Consider the following 24,781-nt stretch of genomic DNA (forward strand, 5'->3'; position numbering starts at 1 on the left):
AACCAGGTCACTGAGAAATCTTCCCATGCCCCCACTACCCAGAGAACAAATCTTAGTTTTTTTTGGTCTCTCTACCTTCTGACCCCAACTGACACCATCTCCTGCCACCTCCTTTAGAGGTCCCCAAACATCTCCTGCATATTTGTGTTTTTTTTGCTCTTGATGTTCCCACTACATGGAACAACCTTCTTCCCAGGTCACCACCTATCGAAATAGCTCTCCTCTTTCATGGCCCGGATCAGGTGTCACCTGACCCCTGTTGTCCTCGGATCACACTGCCCAGCAGGGACTGGCTCACCAGTGCCCCTCTCCAACCAGACTATGCACTCCTCCAGGGTAGGACTGGCAGGTTCTGTGGATCTCCCCAAACTCTTGGTTGTGACTGTCTTTACTACTTGTTCTGAAGCTCAGGTCCCCAGGAGATGGGAAGCTAGCTACTCGAAGGCCAGTTTCAGCTTAATGGATGTTTAGTTAAATAAACTGAGGCTTTCTTATTCGCTCTCTCTTTAGTTCTTTCTTTCTTTCTTCTTCTTCTTCTTCTTTTTTTTTTGCCCAAGAGGAGAGGAGAGGATGCTGTGGAAGTTAGAAACTTGTGGCAAGGGTTTGCTCCCACTGGACAACTTTGGGCAACCCTGACGTGAATTCAGGTTGCCATTATCTGGTTCTGGTTCTCCCTGTCAGGTCCCATCTGTGGGCAGCAGGCCAGACATTGGGGGAACTTTGGGATACAGGCCTTCTTGTCTTCCCTTTGTTTGTTGCAGCCATCTCAGACCAGAACAGCAGCACATGTGGTGTCTGCCTTCCTCCAGCCTCCTGCCACTAACTGAGCAGAGAGGATCAAAGGCTTTAGCCAGGAGGAGAGACCAGAAACTCCTCTTTCCCCTTCCATAGCTTGGCCTGGCAGAGCCTTGTCCTCTCCTCAAACTACTGTGAAAGGAGCCACAGTCATTTGGAATTGATTTGGCATGGAGGATTTAAGATTTAAAGCAATGATATTTTTCAATAGCACAACTTTTTTAAGTTGAGTCTCATGTAAAAAAAATAGATTAAATATAAAATAGATTTTAAAAAGAGCTGCTAGATTTGGAAAAGAAAGAAAACAAAAAGAGTTGCCGAAACTGGTTTGGCTCAGTGGATAGAGCGTCGGTCTGCGGACTGAAAGGTCCCAGGTTCGATTCCTGTCAAGGGCACGTACATTGGTTGCGGGCACATCCCTAGTAGAGGGTGTGCAGGAGGCAGCTGGTCGATGTTTCTCTCTCATCGATGTTTCTACCGTTCTATCCCTCTCCCTTCCTCTCTGTAAAAAGTCAATAAAATATATATATATTAAAAAAAAAAAAAAGAGTTGCTGAGGTTAAATTTGAGTAGGGGCACCTATTCTTACTCCTGGCATCCCTCAAGAACACTCCTTTGGGAATGCTGTGTGAAAATCACTCCTTGGTATAACTTCCACTTCACTGAAGGAAGTGTTCCATCTACTGTTGTTGCCCTTGAAGGAAGTATCCTGTGGTTCACTCTCAGGCCTATGTGTTTTGAAGAAGATGGGATGGGGTCCTGGGTCTGCCCATTGGATGTGTCTTCATGCTACAGGGCCTTCTGGTTCTGTGTGTGTGTGTGTGTGTGTGTGTGTGTGTGTGTGTATGTGTGTGTGTGTGTGTGTGTGGTGGAGGGTGCTTTGACAAAGGATAGCAAGTCCTAGCAGCTCTGCCCTCAGTTCTCTCCATCTTCACTGCTGTAGCCCTGCCGTCCACACGGCCTCCAGGGATATCTTCCCACACCATAAATCTGGTCATATTACTACTTCCCCTGTGAGACCCTCCAAAGGCTTCCTGTTGGTCGCCCTTACCCCCCACCCCCTTGGCCTATAAGGTGCAATGTGAATACTCTAATACTCTTCCTCTAGGCCCCCTGGAATAATGTCCCTCCTACTTGTTAGTTGGTTGGCTTTTTTTGTTTGTTCAGGCTCAAATGTCCCATCCATAGAGAGGTCTTCCTTGATTGGCTAAACTTGATTCCCTACCTGGCTGTCCCCCTCCTCTATTTACTCTTTGCCACATTACCCTGTTTTATTGCACCGTCACTATCTAATACCTTCTTTTCCTATGTATTGTCTCCTCCACTAGTACGTAAGCTTCATGAGGGCAGGAATGTTTGTCCATTTAATTCTAGTGTTCAGAATAGTAGGTGGCATGTGGTAGATGCTCAATACATTTTAAAATTGTATTGAATGAATGAATGAATGAATGAATGAAGTTTGGGAGAGGCTTAGAGCAGTGAGTCTTGCCCTTTGGGGGGAGGATGTGTGAGGCCAGCATTTTGGGCCCAGGATGGGATGACTCTGGAATCCTGTGAGGCCCAGTCTCTGAACCTCGACAGGACTTGCTGGTCTGTTCCAGCCTGAAATTGATTTCCTTTGGGCCTTGCCTTGAATCTGGACCTGTGAACAGAAGGCAGTGTCTAAAGCCAGGCCTCCCCTGCCGTGTGTGGGGAGAAGAGTGATATAGCCACTTAGCCTAGGAGCCACTGACTTTACCCTACGCTTCTCTAAAGGCACACAGTGGCAGTTGGGCTGCACCTTTGCTTTATGAGTCATCGGCAATTAGCCCCGCCTGTCATAAATTGTTATTTCCTATTCTTTCCGAGCACCTTTATCTTCTATGCAATCCTGAACGGATTTGATGCAGGATCAGTTAACACGTGGTGTCGAAATCTGTCATTGTGCCCATATAAGGCAAACTCCTCAGGTTTCTTTTTACCTTGGCAGAATCACAGGAATGTCAAGGTAACCAGGACACCTCAGCATAGCTCTGATTCTCACTGGGTCACCTGACTTGTCCTCCTTCTCCCATGACTCACCCTGCAGCCCAGCACTAGGCCTGCTGAGCTTATGGTGGATGGAATTGGCCAAGGGCCTCCTGGGTAGCACTTGGTTTTATATCTTCCATAGAGTGAATCAGATGAGAGAATCTGTGAGGTACCTCACATGGGGCCTGACAGGGAGAGAAACAGAAATGGAAAGCAACCTTGGCCAGCGTTGAGGTTAATTAGGAGATGAAGTGGGTGGGTCCCAGGTCTGACACCTACCAGCTCTGTGTCCATGGGCAGATCGCTTCAGCATTTGGAGCCTTATCTGTAAAATTTAGAGCACTCAGAACAAATCCTGGTACACAGAAAGTGCTCAATAAGTGAGTCATTTGTACAATTAGGGTAAGCCCTACTCCCCACCCAATCAGCCCCTTATAGCTTTAATGGGGCATAGTGAGCTTGTATGTTGAGTCCCTCCCTTGAAAACAACCCACACCTTCATGATGGCACCCCGTTACAGCCCACCCCCCATACACAGAGGCAGACACTCCTTTGTTGTTACAGAGCTAGAGTCAGAACTGTCCCTGGAAGTGGTGCGGGCCCCTTTCTCCTGACATCACACTGTTCTTGGAGACAGCCGCTCCTCATGACCGCTGTATGGTTTGGCCAGGCCTTAGTGCCAGCCCCAGGAAGGCCTGTAGGTAGGGCGAGCCAGGGTGAGAGTCTCGCCTTGTCACTCTGCCAGGGCAAGTGGTTTCACCGTTTTTAATGGAGCAATTATGAGTCAGAGGTTTCAGTCTCTCTTTACTGGTTCCTCCCAATCCTATAATTACTCTTTGGCTATAGAACCTTATTTTGCTTTGTTTTTAAGACTCTCCCAAAATACTATTAATATTGTCCATCTCATGTGTCCAAAGGGGTCTAAGATGGCGTTAATATGACAAAGGAAAAAAAAGACCCCCCCCAAATCCAGAACGATTTCTTAAAACTGCCCCCAACACCATCCTAGTGCCATGCCAGGAAGTAGAGCTCCATGAGGCCAAGGGTAAGAGTAGGTAACTCTGAACACCACTAGTTACTTCTTGGCAAACTCCAGACTCTAAGCCAGGAATTTCTGGTCTGAGGCACCTCCCAGATTGACTGATGGGTTCATTCACTCCCTCATCCAGTACTCACTGAGCCCCTGCTTGCTGCCAGCCCCAAAGAGGAGCTGCACTGAACCTCGGCCAAGGGCCGGCTGGCTGACAAGTACCCAGCATCTCTGTGGGCCCCCTGTCAGTGCGGGTCCACTCAGAGATGAGAGGAATTGATCATGCAGATAAATGCCCTATATTCTCTTGGCCTCCAAACTCACCCTGCTTCTCAAAGGGATCATCTTACACCCAGGCTCTGAGAGTGGGAAGCCAGTGGGCCGCCAGAGTATATGTGAAACAAGGGCATGCCTGTGAGCACTGCCCAGTTTTCCCCAGTGTGTCAAGAGCACACATTTCCAGACCAACCCGCCTCACCCTAGCCATGGTGCCCCCCCCATCCCCCCCGCACACCTCCTTGCTTTCACTGGAGCAGGAGAAGGCTTCTGACCAGATAGGCAGACCATTGAATCAGAACATCCCAAAACAGGAAAAAAAGATCAGCAAGGAGGAGTTTTAGTTGTCAAAGGTGAAACCCACACCACTGTTAGAGCTCACTCCTCAGCTTGGCGTAATTGCCCTTCCACGAACCAGCAAGGCTTAATTATAGATCTTGTAAATTCCAGCAGAAAAAACCTGTCTGCTCGAAGGTGAACGGAGGGAGCAATGGGAGTATTTGCCCTGCCTTCAGATGCCCTTAGCCTGCAGCAGTCTTTGCACCTCTCAGTTTTGTTGGGGAGTTCCCATGGTGGTCCCAATAGCCCAGGGCAGAAGTACCCCTTGTCTCATCAACTGCCTCTTCTGACTTCTCCTCAAATGCCAAATACCTGTTATCTGGATGAACAAGTCCATGGGAGGATTTGTCCAAACTAAAACTGGACCCTCTTAGACACTTGTTAGGATTCTAAGCCAACCAGTCTCACGACCAGAATTGGCTCGCTCGGGTATCTTTTTGAAGGATCAGAGTTTAATCTCCCCTCCCACCCCGAAACCTGAGCTCAGCTGTAAGCCATTGACAGTAAATGGGGTTTTTGTAGTTCAGACTCCCTGTTCTGCAGGTGAAGGGCCCTGTGCCCAGTCCATTTGCAGCAAAGTGCCAGATGGGGCCAGAGGAAGCGGAGGGCAGGTCCCTAACCTCTGCTGTTGCCCTAATTTAAAAATTGCCCTTTGGGAGTGGACATTTTCTCTTTTAAAGGTAGCTCTTTCAGGGTAGGCCTCACCCATCTCCTCTTCCTGCCGAAAAGCTCTCCTTTAAGACCTGACCACTGCCTCTGACCTCTCCCCTGTGGGTCCCACCTGCCTTTAGTTCAGACACTTATCTCTCGGTGGACTTTTCTCTCTCTGTGGACTCTGTACGGGGTGGCGGGGCCAGGCTCTTCCCCCTTGGGGAGGACCCAGTTCTGTGGCATCTAATCTCAGTAGCTTTGGGTTGGATGGTTGGCTGAGACAAGATCAGACTTGGGGCACCTCCTTACCCCGGGCTCCCTATCCCTTGCTTCTCTGGGGTTTCTTTTAGCATCAAGGGTCCAAGGCAGTCTAACAAATCCAGTGGCAAGGACCTTCTGGTTCTACCTGGGCCCTTAGATCCCTCAATTGTAGGATGAGGGGGTTAGATTAGAGTGGGTGGTTCTCAACCCCAGCCACATGCTAGACTCACTTGGTAAGTTTTATTTTTAAATTTGTATTGATTTTAGAGATGAAGGGACAGGGAGAGAGATATAAACATCAATGATGAGAGAGAATCATTGATGGCTGCCTCCTGCACACTCCACACTCAGGATCGAGCCCGAAACCCTTGACCAGAATCGAACCTGTGACCCTTCAGTCCACAGGCTGACGCTCTATCCACTGAGCCAAATCGGCTAGGGCTCACTTGGTAAGTTTTGTAAAATATCATTGTATAGGACCCACCTTCAGGAAATTGGATTCTTTTGGCCTGGGGTGAAGTGCAGGCATTTTTAAGAAGCTGCCAGGTCCCATACATTTATTGTCAGTTCACTTTCAATAAGAATGAAATACATATTCAATGGGACCATCTTGGGAACTCCCCAACAAAACTGAGAGGTGCAAAGAATGCTGCGGCTAGGGGCATCTGGAGGCAGGGTAAATACTCCCATTGCTCCCTCTGTTCACCTTCTCTCAGTACTATTTCAGTAAATAGTGCTAAGAGAACCAGATATCCACATACAAAGAATGGAGTTGAACCCCTAGTTCACAACATAGACCAAAAAATCCAGCTGGATCAAAGACCTAAATGCAAGAGCTAAAGCCATAAAATTTAGAAGAAAACATAGGCACAAATCGTAACCCTGGGATTAGGCAATGGCTTATTCAATAGGACACAAAAAGCATAAGCTACCAAAGAAAAATATTTAAAATGAAAAATAATCTAGAGGGGCCTCGCTTCACCAACTGCAGTTCTAATACCGAGGCACCTCCTGTCCAGGAATGATATAGTAATGAAGGTCTCTACTGATTACTCACTCTGCTAGGCTATGTAATAATCTAGTGCTTTCTCTACGTTATCCTATTGAGGGCTCACATGGTATCTAATATACTCCTTTTACAGAGGAGGAAACTGAAGCGTAGAGAGGTGAAATTTGCTTTCTGAGGCCACACACAATAAATAGAGAAGTAAGAATTTGAACCCGCATCTATTAAGATCCAGGAGCCCTTGCTCTGGAGCTCTATGTCACATTATTCCTTCCTCAGCCTGCCTCCTTCCAGCCTACCCACTTCTATCCCACCGTCTGGGCCCAGCCCTTAAACCAGGGTGTCTGCAAGTTCAGGGACCTCAGGTGCCTAAGCAAATGGCTGCTGAGGGCTCCTCTTCCATTGGAGTGGCGAGAGCACTATCTTTCCTGGCTTGTTTTTGGAATAGCTCCAGTTCTAGGATTGCTCCTGAAAGCAAGCAGTTTTATCCCTAAGTAGGGACCCTCACCAGTCCAAAATGGGACTAGAAACTATGGGGTCATAAATGAGTAGACACGAGAAGCCCCAATACCATTCCATTCTAGCATTTACTGAGCACCTACTGTATGCAAGTTAGTGGGTCCTGCAGCAAAAAAGATCCCACTCTCTTGGAGCTTATATTACATTTGGGAAGGAGACTGGTTATGGACAAAGAACATAATTTCTTTTTTTTGTTTTAATTAAATTTGTTAGAGTGACATTGGTCAACATGAACAGATAGGTTTCAGGTATGGGTTTCTATGTTACAAGATCTATATATTACACTATGTGCTCACTACTCAAAGTCAAATCAGAACATAATTTCTGATAGTAATAAATACAGTGAGTAAGATAAAACAAGAGTAAAGTGATTGCATGGTAGAGATAATAAGTCAGGGAAAGCCTGCTAGGATGATGACCTCTGAGAGAAGTCCTGAGTGATGAGAAAGGAACAGTCCTATAAGGAGCTAGAATAAAGTCTTAGACCAGTGTTCTTCATGAGACAGGGCCTACACTCCAAAATCGTCCATCACAGCAATGACATGCATGCTTTCTGGTGCCTTGCAGGGGGTTGGCTGAGGCGGGAACATTGGCTACTGGATGGGAGCAGAGGGGAAAGGGCTGGTTTATTGGATGGACACGCAGGACCTGTGGAATGCTCGCCATTCCACTCGGTATTTATACCTCTCCTCCAATTGGGAAGTCAGAGATTTTTCATGTAGGCTGAGAAGACTCTGAATAAGGCAACGTGAGGCCAGCACAAAAGAAGCATTCCATATTCCCTGTAACTGCTTTCAAATTAGCTTATGTTGTCACGGGACAGGCCCATATAGCATACCCACTCTGCCCCTGGCTAGATACGCCTTTGTGTACCCATGCTGGCAAGGCTGGCTGAGTCTCCTGTTGCTGTGCCCACTTAAATGGTGGCCATGTCATCATGACTAGTTCATTTTCTGTCTCTCAACCTGGTCCCCTGTTTCTTCTCCTGTGGATCTGGTAAAGGCAATGGATCTTCAAACAAGTGCTTACATGTACCATCTCAAGGCCATTCCGGAGGCTTCACAGACACCCTGGACAGATCCATGCAGATATTGCCAGGATAATCGCCTTTTTGCTTGGGCCCCTGGTAACCCAGATTCCAGAAGACTTAGACTTTGGGCCCTGAAAGCACTTTTATAGCTAGCGATGCAGCCCTGCTTTCAGAACTGAAAAGGTGCTCTGAAGTCTGGCAGTAGCCTGGCAGATGGACAGTAAGAAGGGTGGATGCCTACCCTAGGAATAAATAGCTCTCCTTCCCCTGTGTCCAGGCCCCAGGCATCCTTCCTGAGGACCCAGGGAAGCAAGAACTATGGGCAGTGTCAGAGGCCATAGCAGGCAAGGTGGGAGTTTAAGAGGTGCAACTGCACCGTGCCCCAGCGGAGCAGCAGGCCCTACATGGTGTAGCAGAGATGAGGTTTAAAAAAGTAGCACCGTAGGATCACACTTGGGGAGTGTGCTGTGTCCAGTTCCAGTCAACCTGGGCCTGGGGGAAAGACATGCAGCTGTTCCTGGGGCAGCAATTGACCTGTGACCTCCTGCTTAAAGAGGTTCATGGTGTACACAGTGGGGCAGTGAACAGGTTTTTCGAAAATCCTGGAGTCAGCAGAATCCACATGCCAGCCTCTGCTGGGCAGGCAGGAATAGTGCAGCCTCTGACGCTGATCCAGGAGCTCTTCTTTGCTCATAATTAAAGCCAGCATGCTTGCCTCAGCCTAGGAAGGTTGGGAGGGGGCGGTGGGGGAGGGGGGGGAGGCTGTTTCTAGGCCCAAACTGACTTTGCAAAAGACTCCCTTCATTCTGGGCCTAAAGAACATGTGTAGGAAGTCATTGGGGGAAAAAGAAGAAAAGCTTTTTAGCTGGGTCAGCTGCATCCCACCAGGATCCTCCTTGCACTTTCTATCCCTCTGCCCTCTGGAACACCACTGGGTTGCCAGTGTCTTTCAAATGTTTGTTTCTTACTCAGTGACCGCCCCAGCATAGAGAGAGAGAGTTTACCTCTTTGGGTTGGGAGAGGGAGTCATCAACGAATGGCTCATTAAAGCCCACTGCTGCCACATTCCTGGCTGCTTAGGTCACCTCCCGAACAATATCCATCATTCATTTACCCAGCCACCCCACATCCTGGCTGCTGGGAGGGGTCCCTGTGACACAGGAAGGACTTTATGACCAGCCATGCCAGGCCGCCTCCCCCTCCCCCTTCGTATTGAGTGACAAAGCAGAAACAGCTCTGGGGCCCCTCTGAAACTTGCTTTCCTGGGTGCACCACGGGGCCTCAGCATTGGGAGTGGTAACAGTGGATCCCAATGGAACCAACAAGCTCGTCTTTCTTCTTTCACCCCTCCCTCTCCTCCACTATACCCGGTGCTATTTTAGCAACTAGAGAAGAATCTCTAACAGGCTGCCAGTGTGCAGAGGCAAGTTTGGGAGGCTCTTTGTGGTTTTGTTCACGTGTGTTCTGAAAGACAGACGAGTCCACATCCTTCCTCCCTAGATAGGTCAAGGGCTGGGTGCAAGCTCCCTTTATGGGATGACAGGGACAGACTTGGAACAGCAGGGCCACCATTGGCATTGTGCCTGCCTCACACACTGGGCCCAGGCCATCCTCTAAAAAGCATGCCAACTTTTGGAGCCACAGTCTTGCCTGCCTGCTTGGCTTTGTGAGCTCACCTCCTGCTCTGGGACAGAGGTGGGGCTGGGGCTCTTGCTGACTTGGTTCTGCTCGCTCTGCTTTGCCCATCTGGTACCTGGCATTCTACTCAAAACATTGTGGAATGAGTGACTACCCTATGTTTGTGCTCATTAGCTGTGTGACCCTAGGCAAATCACTTAACCTTTCTCTGTCTCAGTTTCCTCAGCTTAAAATGGAGATGATAATCTCTCACATGATCATGAGGTTGGAGGTTTTAAAGAGTTACTATGTGTAAATAGGAAGAACTGGCAATGAACTGTTATTGCATAGTTACCTTTTAGCATGCCTCTCCCCATCGGAATGTAAATTCTGTGCCTATTTTGCTTCCTCCTATGGCAAGTACGTAGTAGGAGTTCCAAGTCAGGATTTGTCAGCCAAGTGAATGCATTGAGTGCTGCTTAGGTGAAGCGCTGGGGACATGGCCACCGGTCAGTCAGTGCTGCCCCTGGAAAATGACCCTTGACAATAACACCCAGATGAGCTCGATGGCCTTGCCTTCCCCTCCTCCAACAGAGGCCAGTACCTTTGAGCCCTCCCAAGTGAAATGGACATCTTGAGCTGGCATTGCCAACATGGCTCCTCTGCCTTCCTCCTGCAAGTTTCTCTCAGAGCTCTCTACCCTCTTTCCCACACTGACCCTTGCCCCCTTCAGCTTAATCCATGCAACAGCAGTCAGCGTGACCTTTTGAAGTCCCCATGAGGTTGGTCTCCCCGCCTCCTGGCACATCTTACTCCCCTCACGCCTTTCTTCTTGAAACTTGCTGTTTCACCTGTTGTTCCCATTATCTGGAAAGTCTCCCTTATATTTGTACTAGGGGCCCAGTGCACAAATTCGTGCACCTTGAAAGGAACTGTGGGCCGCGAGGCTGCAGTGGGCACAGGGGCGGGTCATGGCCCATCCTCCGCACCCCTGCCTGACCCCTCCCACCACGGCCCCCAGTCCCCTGTCTGCCAGCAGCTGCACTCCCGCCACTGCTGCTCCCACGCGCTGATGGTGCCAGCCCCGCTCACACCCGCCGACAGCGCTGAGCAATCAGGACTGGCGCCAGGCACCAGCAGTGGGTGCGAGCAGCAGCTGCCGGCCCGATCACCCCTCAGGAGCAAGAGGAGGTGGAGGAACCCTGAGGGGCAATCGGGGCTGGCAGCTGCCACCCACACCCGCTGATAGCGTTGAGCAATCAGGGCTGGCACCAGCAGCAGGTGCAAGTGCCTGGTGGGACCATGGTGCGCGGGAGCAAAGAATTTTCAGTAACCACCAGAGGTTCGACCCGATGACAGTGACTGGCGCCCCGCCTTGGTCTGGCGCCCCCACTCACCTGCTCCATCATCCCACTGTAGCCAACGCCTGCCATGTTCCTCACTCTGCCGCCTGCTGCTGACACCTGTCATGTTCCGCGCACACTCCCTGGTGGTCAGCGCACGTCATAGCAACCTGTTGTTCAGTTCAGTTGTTCCGCTGTTCAGTCTATTTGCATATTAGGGTTTTATATATATATATATATATATATATATATATATATATATATATATATATATCTCCTATATAATAAGAGGAATATGCTAATTATCCATTATGCCCTGAGGCATAACGACCAACCACATAACGACCAGATCACGGATCTGCAGGAAGGTGGGGCAGCGAACTACAAGCGGGCAGTGGAGAGCTATAGGAGGGAGCAGGGCAGCAAGCTATGAGGGGGGGAAGGGGGAGGGGTCGGCGAGAGCTATAGCAGGGCGGGGCAGTGGGTGGAGAGAGCTACAGGAGGGCAACAGAGAGCTACTGGCACACAGATTTGTGTGCAGGGCTACTAGTATGTGTGTGTGTGTGTGTGTGTGTGTGTATATATATACTAGAGGCCCAGTGCATGAAATTCGTGCACAGGTGGGGAGGTGTCCCTCAGCCCAGCCTGCACCCTCTCCAATCTGGGATCCCTCTCACAATCCAGGACTGCTGGCTCCCAACAGCTTGCCTGCCTGCCTTCCTGATTGCCCCTAACCGCTTCTGCCTGCCAGCCTCACCCCCTAACCACTCCCCTGCCAGCCTGATTGATGCCTAACTGCTCCCCTGCCAGCCTGTTTGCCCCTAACTGCCCTCCCCTGCAGGCCTGGTCACCCCTAACTGCTCTCCCCTGCAGGCCTGGGTCCCCCTCCCCCCCCCCAAACTGCCCTTCCCTGCAGGCCTGGTCGCCCCCAACTTCCCTCCTCTGCCGGCCTGGTCACCCCTAACTGCCCTCCCCTGCAGGCTTGATCGCTCACAACTGCCCTCCCTTGCAGGCCTGGTCCCTCCCAACTGCCCTCCCCTGCTGGCCTGATCGCCCACAACTGCCCTCCCTTGCAGACCTGGTCTCTCCCAACTGCCCTCCCCTGCTGGCCATCTTGTGGCGGTCATCTTGTGTCCACATGGGGGCAGCCATCTTGTGTGTTGGAGTGATGGTCAATTTGCATATCACTCTTTTATTAGATAGGATAGAGGCCTGGTGCATGGGTGGGGGCTGAAGGGTGTCCCGGATCAGGGTGGGGGTTCCCTTGGGGTGTGGGGCGGCCTGGGAGAGGGGCCTGTGGTGGTTTGCAGGCTGGCCACGCCCCCTGGCGACCCAAGCGGAGGCCCTGGTATCTGGGATTTATTTATCTTCTATAATTGAAACTTTGTAGCCTTGAGCAGAGCCAAGCCTCCTGCTCGCTCCGTGGCCGCAGCCATTTTTGTTGGGATTTATTTATCTTCTATAATTGAAACTTTGTAGTCTTGAGCAGAGGCCAAGGCAGGCTAGGGCTGTGGAAGCTTGGCTTCCTCTATTGCTGGGGAAACCCAAACCTTCTGCTTGCTCAGTGGCTGCAGCCATCTTGGTTGGGTTAATTTGCATACTCACTCCTGATTGGCTTGTGGGTGTGGCTTGTTTGGTGTAGCGGAGGTATGGTCAATTTGCATATTGCTCTTTTATTAGATAGGATTACTAACTCACTCTCAGATCAGAGTTGAAGAATCACCTTGTTAGGGAAACTTCCCCTGCCACTAGATCAGGAGTTGTACCCCAGCACACGGAACCCTCTCTTTAGCTCCCTTTCCAGGGTTGAGAGAAAGGAGAATAGGTGCAACATAATACATCAGGGCCTGGCCTCTGGAGTTTAGTACCTGGCTTTAAATCCAGCTCTGGAAATTTCCAGGTGTGTGACTACCTGTGGGCAAGTCACATCACCTCGTAGACCCTTGTCCTATTTGTAGAATAGGACAGTAATAGCACTGACCTCAGAAGATAGTTCTGAGGATGACAAATTGCCTAGAACAGTGCCTGGCACATAGTTAGCTCTATAGAAGCATCTGCTATGGTTATTACTGTTATCACTTTTCCTTCTGTACTGAGTATTTGCTTGATTAATGAGATCCTGTCCCTCATCAGACTGGGAACTACATAGAGTGCAGTCTGTGTCTGCTTTGGCTCACTATGTACTCGGTGCAGGGCCTGGCCCTGGCTTGACACTCAGCAAATGCTTGTGGAGGAATGGATGTGTACCAACCCTGCAGTGGCCTGGGGTTTGGGAGCAGGTGGGACTTGTTATCAGTCAGACTGAGAATTTTGCATAGCTGAATTTTGCTCACGAGGCCTCCATCTGTAGAAACTGCCCCTCGACACTATCCACCCCACACATCTTAGTCTAAATCCAGGTAGGAAGAGTGTATAAGCAGAATGTTATTTTTGTAACCAACTAGAAAAAGCTATAAATTTTTAATATCCTATTTGAATTCCAGCTCCTATTCACCAATCATACTGCATGGAAAAGTGGCCTTCTGCGGTTCCCTGAAGATGGCCTCACAAGGTCATGCTATCCTTGCCCAGAGCTCAGGGCTCCATCAGTCTCCAGTGTCAGTAGACGCCTCTCAATTTTCAGGAGAGAAAACAGGGCCATCATGGGCATGGACTGAGGTGGGGAAGCCTGTGGGTGGAGTTCCGTTTTGTGTCTGTCAGGTTTAGGAGGGAGTTCATCCTACTCACCACCTAGGCCAGGTGAGTGGATATTCTCCCCATGCACCTGCTCAGTGTTCTGCTTGGGACTCTGCCTGCTTCTAGCCAGGGAGGCAGAAGTACGTGGCAGAGTTACCACTTATTTAAAAATAGATCTTTCTTGACATGTATGTAGCACTGAGTACTTAATTTGTGCCAGGCACAGCCCTCAGTGATTTACTTGCATTATTTTGTCTGATCTTCATTTAAATGAAGAGATTGTTGTCTTTATTTCATCAACAAGGAAGCCAAGGCTTATTGCTTGCCCAAAATTACACTGTTGGCAGATTGCCTCAATGGCAGAGACAAGATTTGAACCCAGGTCTGTGGAAGTCCTAAGCCAGAGCACTTGCTTACTGCTCAGAGAAGATGAGCAAAGGACAGAGATGGGACATGTGTTTGGAGATGGGTAGTACAGTGACCTTGTGAGGAAAGATGGTGTGAACCCAACAAGGCGAGATTTGTTCAAAGCCTCCACAGGTTGGGGTGGATCTTGAGAGGATCTCCTGCAGTCCCGTTTCCATTTCAAACCGTGGGGGTGGGGTAAGGGCCTTTGCAGAGAGGGAGACAGCAGTGTGGATGTGTGTACTCACACAGTTCATCTGGCACTTATTACTAGGGGCCCAGTGAACGAATTCGTGTAAGAAACTGTGGGCTGCGGGGTTGCAGTGGGCACAGGGGCAGGTCTCGGCCCATCCTCTGTGCCCCTGCCTGGACCCTCCTGCCTCGGCCCCTGGTCCCCTGTCTGCTGGTAGCTCCCGCTGCCGCCGCTCCCACGTACTGACGGTGCTGGCCCTGCTTGCACCCACTGACAGCGCGATTGGGGCCAGCAGCAGGTATGAGCGCCGGGCAGGACCGCGGCTCGTGGGAGCAAAGAATTTTCAGTAACTACCAGAGGCTCGCCCTGATGACAGCAACAGGTGCCCCACCTTGATTTGGCAGCCCTGCTCACCAGCTCCACCATCTTGCTGCAGTCGACGCCCGCCATGTTCCGCGCACGCCCCCTGGTGGTTAGCGCACGTTATAGTGACCGGTTGTTCTGCCATTCAGCCTATTTGCATATTAGGGTTTTATATAGATAGATTTTTTTTAATCCTCACCCAAGGACATGCTCAGAAAAAGGGGGGGAGGAGGGGGGGGAGAGAGAGAGAGAGAGAGAGAGAGAGAGAGAGAGAGAGAGAGAGAAACATTGATTGGTTGCCTTCTGCACATGCCCCAACCCACAACCCAAGTATGTGCCCTGACTGAGAATTGAACCAGCAACCTTTTGGTGCGCAGGACACCCTCCAACCAACTGAGCCACACCAACCAGGCTCATCTGGCACTTCATGCTGACCCTGTGTAAGAGGCTTTAAAGCATACCCTTCCCCCACACACACACTTAATCTTACAACAACTACAAGAGGTAGATTCTGGTAAGTTTATCCTATAGAGAAGGAAAATCAGGTATAATAGGTCAAGTCACTTGATTGGAAACACAGAACAAGCTGAGGAGCTGGCATTTCAACCCAGACTTGTGCCCCTTCAGAGCATGCAAGTATAACCCAGGCAGCGGAGCTGCCATTGAGACACTTGCTCGGCCATGCTTGCAGACCAGGTGCCGAGATCACACCAATAAGGCTTGCCCTCTGGGAACTGCCCTCTTACATCCTCGGCCGTGAAATGTGATTGGCCACTTTATTGCCCGACAGCATCTATCAGGCACATGCAAGATCAGAGGCTCTGGCATCCCCTGTCATTTCCTGCCCTAGCCCTGCCTGCTACTGCCCTTGGCTTTACTAGTACAGGTCAGCTGAGTTCCACGTGAGCTCGCTGCCCACCACTGAGACCAGCTGTGCTTTGGGCATTATAAAAATATCTGAGATGTGAGAGGTAATTCCTACCCCATGGGAGTGTGCACATGTGCACAGAACCTCCAGAGAGATCCAGACGAGGAAGAGGCTGTCAGAGAGATGCTGAGGGCTGTGTACTGATGAGGGCTGGCAGGGCACAGAGAAAGTACTCTGTGGAGGAGGTGGGCAGGGTTTCAGGAGAGGCACAGGGACATATTGAGAACATTTTTTGAGCACCTGCTATGCGCTCTACAGGCATTGTCACCTTGAATCCTCACACTTGCCATGACCCCAATGCCATCTTCATCATCACATTACAGATGAGGAAGCAGATGCTAGGATGTGTAACTTGCCCACGTGAGAGGTGTAACAAGCATTCTAGCCCTGGTTTGTCTGAATTCAGAGTTGTATAGGGGGAGTGTGGGAAATTAGGTAGGGAAGGCAAATTCATACATTCCTTAATGAAAACCTGCTTGGTGGCCAGAGCTCAAAGTAGCTCATGGTTGTGGGAGGCAGGAGACAATGCATAATTGTTGAGAGATCAGACACAGAGGAAGGGACATCCAGGTCAGATTCGGGTCAGGGCAAGCAAGTTGGTGCAGGCACCCCCCAGGAGCTGCCTTTCAGGCTGATTTGAGGAAAAGGCAGTTGCTGGCTTAAGGTGAGGCAGGAACAAGGCAATGGGAACAGCCTCAGACAGGAAGGGGCTCTCCTGTCTCCTAGGCAGAGGAATTCATGTTGTCAAGAGGCAGGCGGGGGAGTCCTGGGCCACCGGCAGTCCATCCCATCCTGTCCCATGCCCTCCCCTCCCCGTACTCAGGTTTGGAAGGAAACCTCTTATGGTCCCCATTGTAGTACAGCGTGTTAATTAGGCAGCGTCTTTGTCTGGGAATGACCTGTGTTGAGCCTCTGAATGAGCAGGACTGGTGGCATTATCAGAACACATAGTGTTTGGCCAGAGGCTCCTTGGAAGCCCCTCACCCCCACGTGGCCTCTGCCTGTACCTGGGGGTGGAGTGTGTGCTCTTGCACATTCCTGGCTGTCTGCCCACTGCACTATGACCCCTGCAGAATGAGGAAGGTAGAGGTTCCTATGAGAAACAGAGTGGGGATTTTCCCAGACCCTGCTTCGGGAGGCTGAGTGGGCCGGTTTCCCAGGAGTCTGGGCATGTCCACCTTAACTGGTGTGACATGCTTCCCTGGCGCTGACATCTGATAACATGCCCCAATCAGCAGAGGGCTGAGTGGCTGGCCACCACCAGAAGGACAAGTGCCTTGTCCTTGGGTGTTCTGTGTTCAGGTCTGGGCTTCTAATCTATGGCCCTCTTTACCTGAAAACTCCCTTTCACCTTCCAGCATCCTCATGCCCAGTGATCCTCAGAAACATCCTCCTCAGAAGCAGTTGTTTGACTGGGGGAAGGCGGGGCCTGCCTCCCACTTGCCTTGCATCCCTCTATAAGATGTGTTGATCTTAAGATTTGGAAGGTGGGATGTGGAATGTTCCCCAGGGAAGAGAGGGCATGTGGCCTATAGGAAAACAAACTGTGGGGATGTGCACAGAGGAGGTGCTTGCTGGTGGGCCACCCGAAGCTCCCAGGGGACACTAACATGAGGAAACCTTGAATTTATAGGAGGCTTTACTGTCGCAGGTCATCTCTGTGCCAGAGATGGGGAAGTGGCTGCCCAAGCTTCTCCTGAGGGGCTGGTGGGTGGAGGCAGTACCAGCTGGTCCTTGTGATCTGGTCAGTCCACTGGATGGATGAGGGCTGGCTGTGTCTGTCCAAGAGAACATAGCTCTACAGCAGCGGTCACCAACTGGTGGTCTGCGGACCGACCACTGGTGGTCCTAAAGTTGGCGACGGCTGCTCTATAGGAGCAGGGCCCCTGGTTTTCACACTGGGGCCTGGAGCTTAGTCAGGTAGGTTTGTGTGATTGAACAAGCAAACCACAGGCTATGGCACCTCTGTCTGCTACGTGTGCTAGGCTTAGAGGGCACTTGTTCCCAGGGTGGCAGACTTGGGTTCCAACCTGTGCTCTGCCACTTTTCACCTAGGTGTTTGTGCTAGTGGGTCTGTTAATCACCCTGAGCCTCAGTTTCCTCAGATCAACCTGCTAGGTCGTTGTAAATATTAGAAACAGTATACTTAAAGGGTGGAACCCAGGGCTGTGGCCCAGCCCTTTTGCTAGAAGCCCCAACAGCCACATTGACCCTCCTGGCCACTCTCTGCTCTGCTTCCCTAGACCTTCACAGCCTGGTGCAATTCCCACCTGCGGAAAGCCGGCACGCAGATCGAGAACATCGATGAGGACTTTCGAGATGGGCTCAAGCTCATGCTCCTCCTGGAGGTCATCTCAGGTGAGACTCCTTTCTCAGAAAGCACACCCCACCTGGAACCGGGTACCTGTCACAGCAGACCCTGGGACATGGCCCACCCCATCTGTCCCATTGCTGCTGGGAAAAGTGAGGCCTATCTGGCTCCAGTAGCAGTGTGTCTGAGCACAGGCCTTTTGGGATGGGCCCAGGGTGCTGTGGCAGCCCGTTCTGGGGAGCAGTGGGGACCCTAGAGCTTTTCTTTTTTCTCTTCTTTCTCAGGGGAGCGGTTACCTAAGCCAGAGCGGGGCAAGATGAGAGTGCACAAAATCAACAATGTGAACAAAGCATTGGACTTCATCGCTAGCAAAGGAGTCAAGCTGGTCTCCATCGGGGCAGAAGGTGAGCTTGGATTGGGCAGCTCAGTTTCTGACCTGCAAGCTCTGAGGCCTGACATCTGCCTCAGAAGTTGTACTGGTGGTAGAGCCCTGGGAGTGCTTAAAGCCCTGATATCTCCTCAGCAGTGACCAGTGATTGTCTCAATGGGACATGGGCCCACAAGTTTCCCTTCCCCTCCCACAGAAGAACCCAGTCCAAGACGGAGGAATCTAGTGCCCCTGATCACGCAGGGCAGGCTTCCTCTGCAGGGGAAGGAATGGCTTTGACTTGCACCCTGGAGACACTGACAGACAAGTGACATGGCATCTCTCTGTGCCAGGAGCACATGTGCCCTTAGGCCCTGCCTGGTATCTGTGGGCAGGAGGGGATGCAGAAGGTAGAAGGGCACTTGAGGCCCAGTGTCAGTGCTCTGGGGCAGGGAGTGCAAGTCCAAAGGTCAATGACCAGACTTTGCTAGCTACATGGCCTGGGAGAGTTTGCCCTCTGACCGATTACCCAGGATCCTTCTGTACCCCATGGGGATTCTCAGGACTGTAACCTTCTACTCCGAGCCCTCCTGCTAGAACAAGAACATGCTGTCCCTCTAGCAGCGGGTTCTTGTCTTGTGGTCACAGGCACTTTTGGAGACTAGGTGAAGCCTGATGGAGTTCAGCTGCTCCCCATCAGCCTAGACTCACAGTTCTGCTCATTAGTCAGAGCAGTTTTCCTCTGCCCAACATCCATGTGGTCCCAGCTTTTAGAAAAACAAAGAAAACTAATTGCCATTAATGACAGTACTCTGAGAGTTTGGCCAAGACTCTAGGCTAGAGTGCCTGCAGAGTTCCAAGGCTTCCCCTGCCCCTGCTGCCCTGGGACCTCTCCAGAGAGGGGTGCCAAGCCTTGTATGCCACAGTTGGAGTAGTTGGTGTTTGTTTGAAAAAAATCAAAGCCCAAAGATTTAATTAGGCCCTGAGATTTTCTGTCCTTGCATGGATCTTTCCTCCTGGCTGCACTCCAGTCTTCTGCTTCTCACAGCTGCATTTATTTTGCTCAAATTCTAGACTGTAAATACAGAAGGGGTTAGAGGAGAGGCCCGTGGCAGTCATCAGTTTTCATTTGGAGAAAAACTCAGGCTAAAAACATTCTCTTTTCAAATTAGTTCACTCCCAATCCTGTGACCATCAGGCCTTAGACAAAGCTGTAGAGCAGTCTACTAGAGTCATTCCGGGGGCTTTGGAATACCTGAGAACCCCAGCCCCCACACTGCCCTTATCTCCCTGTCCCTCTGAGGATCTACACAGTTTTAGGAACATTGCTTCCTTATGGGGGTTATAAGAGGGTGTGAGTTGGAGGCACAGCTGCAGTTCCGAGAAGCAGCTGGTGGAAGTGTGATGAGAAAAGCCATCTTCTTCCCCTCACAGGAACTCCCTAAGCCCTCCGTGACCAGCTTCTCCATGTAACCAGCTGGAAGTGGGAGCTGTGACCTCCTCTCCAGATTGCCCATCCCCCACCTCTGGGTATCTGGCACTTGGGCGGAACACAGCATAGATTTCCTGAATGAATGGCTGCCTTTGCTCCACACTGGGAAGCCTCTGCCTGGTTTCAGAGTCTGGGCTTCTTAGCCCTGGGAAAGGGCCTGCAGACACTGTGTTTTTCCTCTGCCTTCAGGCTGCAGGCTACACATATTTTCTTATCCTGAAACTAAAGCCAAAAGCTATCCTCAGCCATCAGCCCATGGCTTCACTTGGGGAGTTTTGCCACCATTGCCAATAAACAGTCCCCACCCTTTTCTCTTGAGTGTGTCCTTGGGGAAGGTTGGGCCCCATCCTGTGGATGACCACTATATCCCCTTTTTAAATCAAGCCCATCCTGGAGTTTTCTGCTCTTGAGGATCCGTGAGCAAGGTCTCTTGAAGTGTCCTTCTCTTCTTCCCACCCTTTCTCCCTGCGTCTTGTGTGCCAGGGTGTGTGGGGGCAGAGGACATTTAAAAGACTGCCAAAGGCACGTCTGGCTGATGCTCCTCCTGGATGAGGCCACTTGTACTTCTGTCACCCAGCAGTGGACACATGGTGCCCTGAGTGCTGCAGAGATGACTTTCTCTAAGTTGCTGAAGCTAAAGAATGTGTGGTCCTGACCCTTCTCTCTCACTCCCAGACGTTTTAGAGAGAGGTTGGTTTTGGGGTCCTGTGTCCCTACTTTCCTCTTCCTTCAACAACATCATATCTTTCTCAAGGGCCAGGGCCAGGTGCTGGGGATGCAGTGGTCACAAAGGCAGACAGTGAACAAGTAAACCTACCAAGAAATATATGGTTCCCGTTGGCAATCAGTATGAGGGGAAGAGCAGGGTGGTGGGGAGAGGGGCCCTAGGATGGGTGCAGGGAGCACCTTTAGACTGGTGGTCAGGGAAGCCATTTTGAAGAGGTGACAATAAGCGGAGGCTGACGGGATAGGAAGGACCTGCCATCTGCGAAAGGGGGTTGAGGGATGCATTTTGTTGGTGGGCAGAAGGTGTGAGGTCCTTAAAGCAAAAAAGAGCCTGGCTTGCCAAAAGGATACAGCTAAAGAGTGCTGGGGAGGGGGAAGGGCAAGGTCACCAGGGCAGGCCTTGTAAGCTGGGCCCCGGAGCACGGGCTTCGTTTGAGGTGTAGTGGGGCTTTAAGTAGGTGAGTGACACAAATCTGATGCAATTTTTTAAAAAATATTTTATTGAATTTTTACAGAGAGAAAGGGAGAGGGATAGAGAGTTAGAAACATCGATGAGAGAGAAACATTGATCAGCTGCCTCCTGCACATCCCCTACTGGGGATGTACCCGCAACCAAGGTACATGCCCTTGACCGGAATCAAACCTGGGACCCTTCAGTTAGCAGGCCGACGCTCTATCCACTGAGCCAAACCGGTTAGGGCTCTGATGCAATTTTTAAAGGGACCATCCTATCCGCTGTGTGGAGGTGGATTGCAGGGGCTGGTGTAGGTCGCAGTGCATCGAGCTCTGGAGGAGACAACAGTGGCTTGGGCAAAAGTGGCAGCATTGGGCTTGGAAGGAAGTGGACAGGTTCTCAACAAACAGTAGTGCAACACGCACCCACTAGTGGGGAGACGTGCCCATAAAGCCATGATGGAGGTGTCAACAGAGGGCTGGGAGCAAGCTTCAGGGAGGAGCAGTCTTTTAAGCTGGGTCAAGAGAGCCCTAGCTGGTTTTGCTCAGTGGATAGAGCGTCAGCCCGTGGACTGAAGGGTATTGGGTTCGATTCCAGTCAAGGGCACATGCCTGGGTTGCGGGCTTGATCCCCAGTGGGGTGGGGGGGAGCATGCAGGAGGCAGTCAATCAATGATTCTCTCTCATCATTAATGTTTCTATCTCTCCCTCTCCCTTCCTCTCTGAAATCAATAAAAATGTATTAAAAAGAAAAAAGAGAGAGTGAATGAACTGGCATGATGGAAAGAGGACACATATGTTTAGAGGCTTTTGGACTGTGCTTCCCAGAGTGCTCAGGGGACATCTCCAGTGAGGGTGGTGGAGGGTAGGCAGCTAATTTTAAATGGGTTGGGAAGGCTGCCCTGGGGGTAGGGGGCTCTCCGTCTGGTTTAACAACCTTCTCGCCCTTTGCCCCCTCCCTGCACACAGAGATCGTGGATGGCAACGCAAAGATGACGCTGGGGATGATTTGGACCATCATCCTCAGGTTCGCCATCCAGGACATCTCGGTGGAAGGTAAGAGCCAAGAGTCCTACTGACAGCCAAGAACCACTTTCTCCCCACCCAGGTTCCACCTGAGTTGGGGAGAGTTAGGTTAGGCTTTCGGGCATTTTGTCTTCATGCTTCAAGGCTCATCCCTGTTTCCCAGTGTCACTTATAGGGCCTGGCCATGTGCAGGAGGGGTTAGTGGAGATTCTGGTCCAGGCTGTAGGTGAAGGGATCGCTCTCGAAGCCACCCAACTCTGGTATCCACCCTGTCTCGGTGGATCCTCACGTCACCCTCATGAAGATGGCATGATCAGCTCCATTTTACAGCCGAGGAATCTGAGTCATATAGACATTAGTGAGAGTCAGGCCTGGCCTGGTTCCCCTGAGCGTCAGTGCCTACCTGTTTCCACTCTCCGACCTTTGCCTCTGTGGATCTGGAATCAGTCCAGGCCACCACCAACTCTTCACTTTGTTCAAGGAGAGGCCGAGGCCAGCATCAAAGGCTTCTTTGATGGTGTGTCCTGACAGTAAAAGGCACAGGCCTTGTGGTCTGAAACATGGCACAGGTTCAGACCTTGACATTATTCTGTCACTGCCATTTCCTGGGGTGACCCTGGGTGAGTTACTTCTTGGGGCCATGTGTGCTGGTCAGCAGTTAGGATCAGCAGAGGCCTGCCCACGTCTGGAATGGGAGGGGCTGTTGCTACCGTCACTGCTGCTGCTGCTCTGTCTGGTGGCCTGTCCCCTGGGTTCTGCTTGAACAAGAAGAATGGTTTTGTCTGAGCCAGTGCTCAGTGTCTCTGTGTGTTTTGCAGAGACCTCTGCCAAGGAAGGACTCCTTCTCTGGTGCCAGAGAAAGACGGCTCCATACAAGAACGTCAACGTGCAGAACTTCCACATCAGGTGAGTGCCGGCAGCCCGAAGCCCAGCTCCTTCCCTTGCTTCTTCCTGGGCCCTGAGGCACTATCCTCCCACCTGCCTTCTTTTCCTGTGCTTTCCTCATGATCTGTCCGTTGCCAGCCCTCCAGGAGTCCCTCCTCCTGACACTGACTCCTGTGAGCTCCTTGTAAGGTCCCTGTGTCCTCGAGGAGGAGGAGGAGGAGGAGGAGGAGGAGGAGGAGGAGGAGGAATGGTGGTGGTGGTGATGATGACGGCAGTGGCAGTTGCCTCACTGTCCTGGGCTGAAGGCTTTAAAGGCCAGTTCTATGGCCAGCCTTATGACTCTTCTTCCTCCCCAAGCAAAGTGATTCTCTGAAGCAACAACAAAGCTCTTTTTTGGTTTTGACCTCTCAGGGGGAACCCATCCCTAGAGGTGCTTGTGAATTGAGTGTTGGGGAAAACGGACTTTGTCCACTCTAGTGAACAAAACCCAGTCAGCCCTGTGATCAACCTGCTCTGCCTTGGGTGAGAAGAAAAGGAGACGTGTCCAGTGTTGCCAGAACACAGGCAAGCATGATCAGCGCCACTCAAGATCCAGTGTGACCAGAGGCGGGGTGGTCCTGAGGTCAGGTCCAACTTGGCCCTGTGATTTCACCCTCTGAGCCTCTGGTGTCCTCCCAGGGTGATTGACGAAGGAGGGAGCACACATAGGAATGAAGAATGGGGCCTCACGGGATCCACAGAGGTTCTTCTGTGCCCCCAGGTTCTCCAGGGCCCCAGCACTAGAGGTTGGGGACCTTTCCATTGTACTCCACTACTAATAGCACACAGTCCCGCCCTCAAGATCCTCTGTGTGTCTCCCTTTTCCTGCCACCAACTCACTGGTCCTCTCTGTACTTCTTGTTCATTTATTTATTCAACTAGAGGCCTGGTGCACAAATTCATGCACCAGTGGGGTCCCTCAGCCTGGCCAGTGGGATCAGGCTGAAACCGGCTCTCCGACATCCCCCAAGGGGTCCCAGATTGCAAGAGGGCGCAGGCCAGGCTGAGGGACCCCACTGGTGCACGATCGGGGCCGGGGAGGGACACGGGAGGTTAGCCAGCCGGAGAGGGACCGCAGGAGGGCTCCAGAGCATGTCCAGGCCATCTCACTCCATCGGACCCCAGCAGCAAGCTAACCTACCAGTTGGAGCATCTGCCCCCTGGTGGTCAGTGCACATCATAGTGAGCGGTTGAGAGGCCTTAGCATATCATTAGCATATTGCTCTCTAATTGAACGGATGACCAGATGACTGGACACTTAGCATATTAGGCTTTTATTATATAGGATTGGTAAATATCTGTGCCTAGTACGTGCCAAGAGTGGGGATACAGCAGGACCAAAATGAGTCCCCACCCTTGGAAAGTTACACTGCAGCAGTTGACAAAGGTGCGAATAAACCAACACGATTTCAGGTAGTGAGAAGTGCTATATAAACTAGGACCACAAAATAGAGTGAGGTGATAGACAGTAATCGGGAGAGTACCTTGGTCAGGAGTGGCCTTCCTGAGGAAGTGTCATTAAGCTTGACCCCAGAAGGAACCAGCCCTTAGAGCAGTGGTTCTCAACCTTCCTAATGCCGCGACCCTTTAATACAGTTCCTCATGTTGTGGTGACCCCCAACCATAAAATTATTTTCGTCGCTACTTCATAACTAATTTTGCTACTGTTATGAATCGTAATGTAAATACCTGTGTTTTCTGATGGTCTTAGGCTCTACAGCAGCGGTTCTCAACCTGTGGGTCGCGACAAGGAATGGTTGGCCAGGCCCTAAAATAACCGCTAGCAGGGCCGCCTAAGACCATCGGAAAACACAGATATTTACATTACGATTCATAACAGCAGCAAAGTTACAGTTATGAAGTAGCAACGAAAATAATTTTATGGTTGGGGGTCACCACAACATGAGGAACTGTATTAAAGGGTCGCAGCATTAGAAAGGTTGAGAACCACTGCCTTAGAGGATCCCAGGAAGGAAAATGTGACCAGTCTAGCATGTGACCAGTTGTCATTTTGCCTCGCAGAGACCCTCATGCTAGCCA

General features: G+C 51.0%; 1 protein-coding gene across 2 annotated transcripts in view; it reads left to right on the forward strand.

Moving 5' to 3' along the window:
• Positions 1-24,781, forward strand: part of ACTN4 (actinin alpha 4) — a 76,334-nt gene that overhangs the window by 29,390 nt on the left and 22,163 nt on the right. For both annotated transcript variants that reach the window (XM_079800369.1, XM_079800368.1), the window contains exons 2-5: positions 17,686-17,800; positions 18,038-18,157; positions 21,761-21,847; positions 22,636-22,723. In XM_079800369.1, coding sequence (XP_079656495.1) covers positions 17,686-17,800; positions 18,038-18,157; positions 21,761-21,847; positions 22,636-22,723 — 410 coding nt within the window. The remainder of the gene's footprint in view (positions 1-17,685; positions 17,801-18,037; positions 18,158-21,760; positions 21,848-22,635; positions 22,724-24,781) is intronic.

This window comes from Cnephaeus nilssonii (assembly GCF_951640355.1).
Source record: "Cnephaeus nilssonii genome assembly, chromosome: 20".
Taxonomy (NCBI): Eukaryota; Metazoa; Chordata; class Mammalia; order Chiroptera; family Vespertilionidae; genus Cnephaeus; species Cnephaeus nilssonii.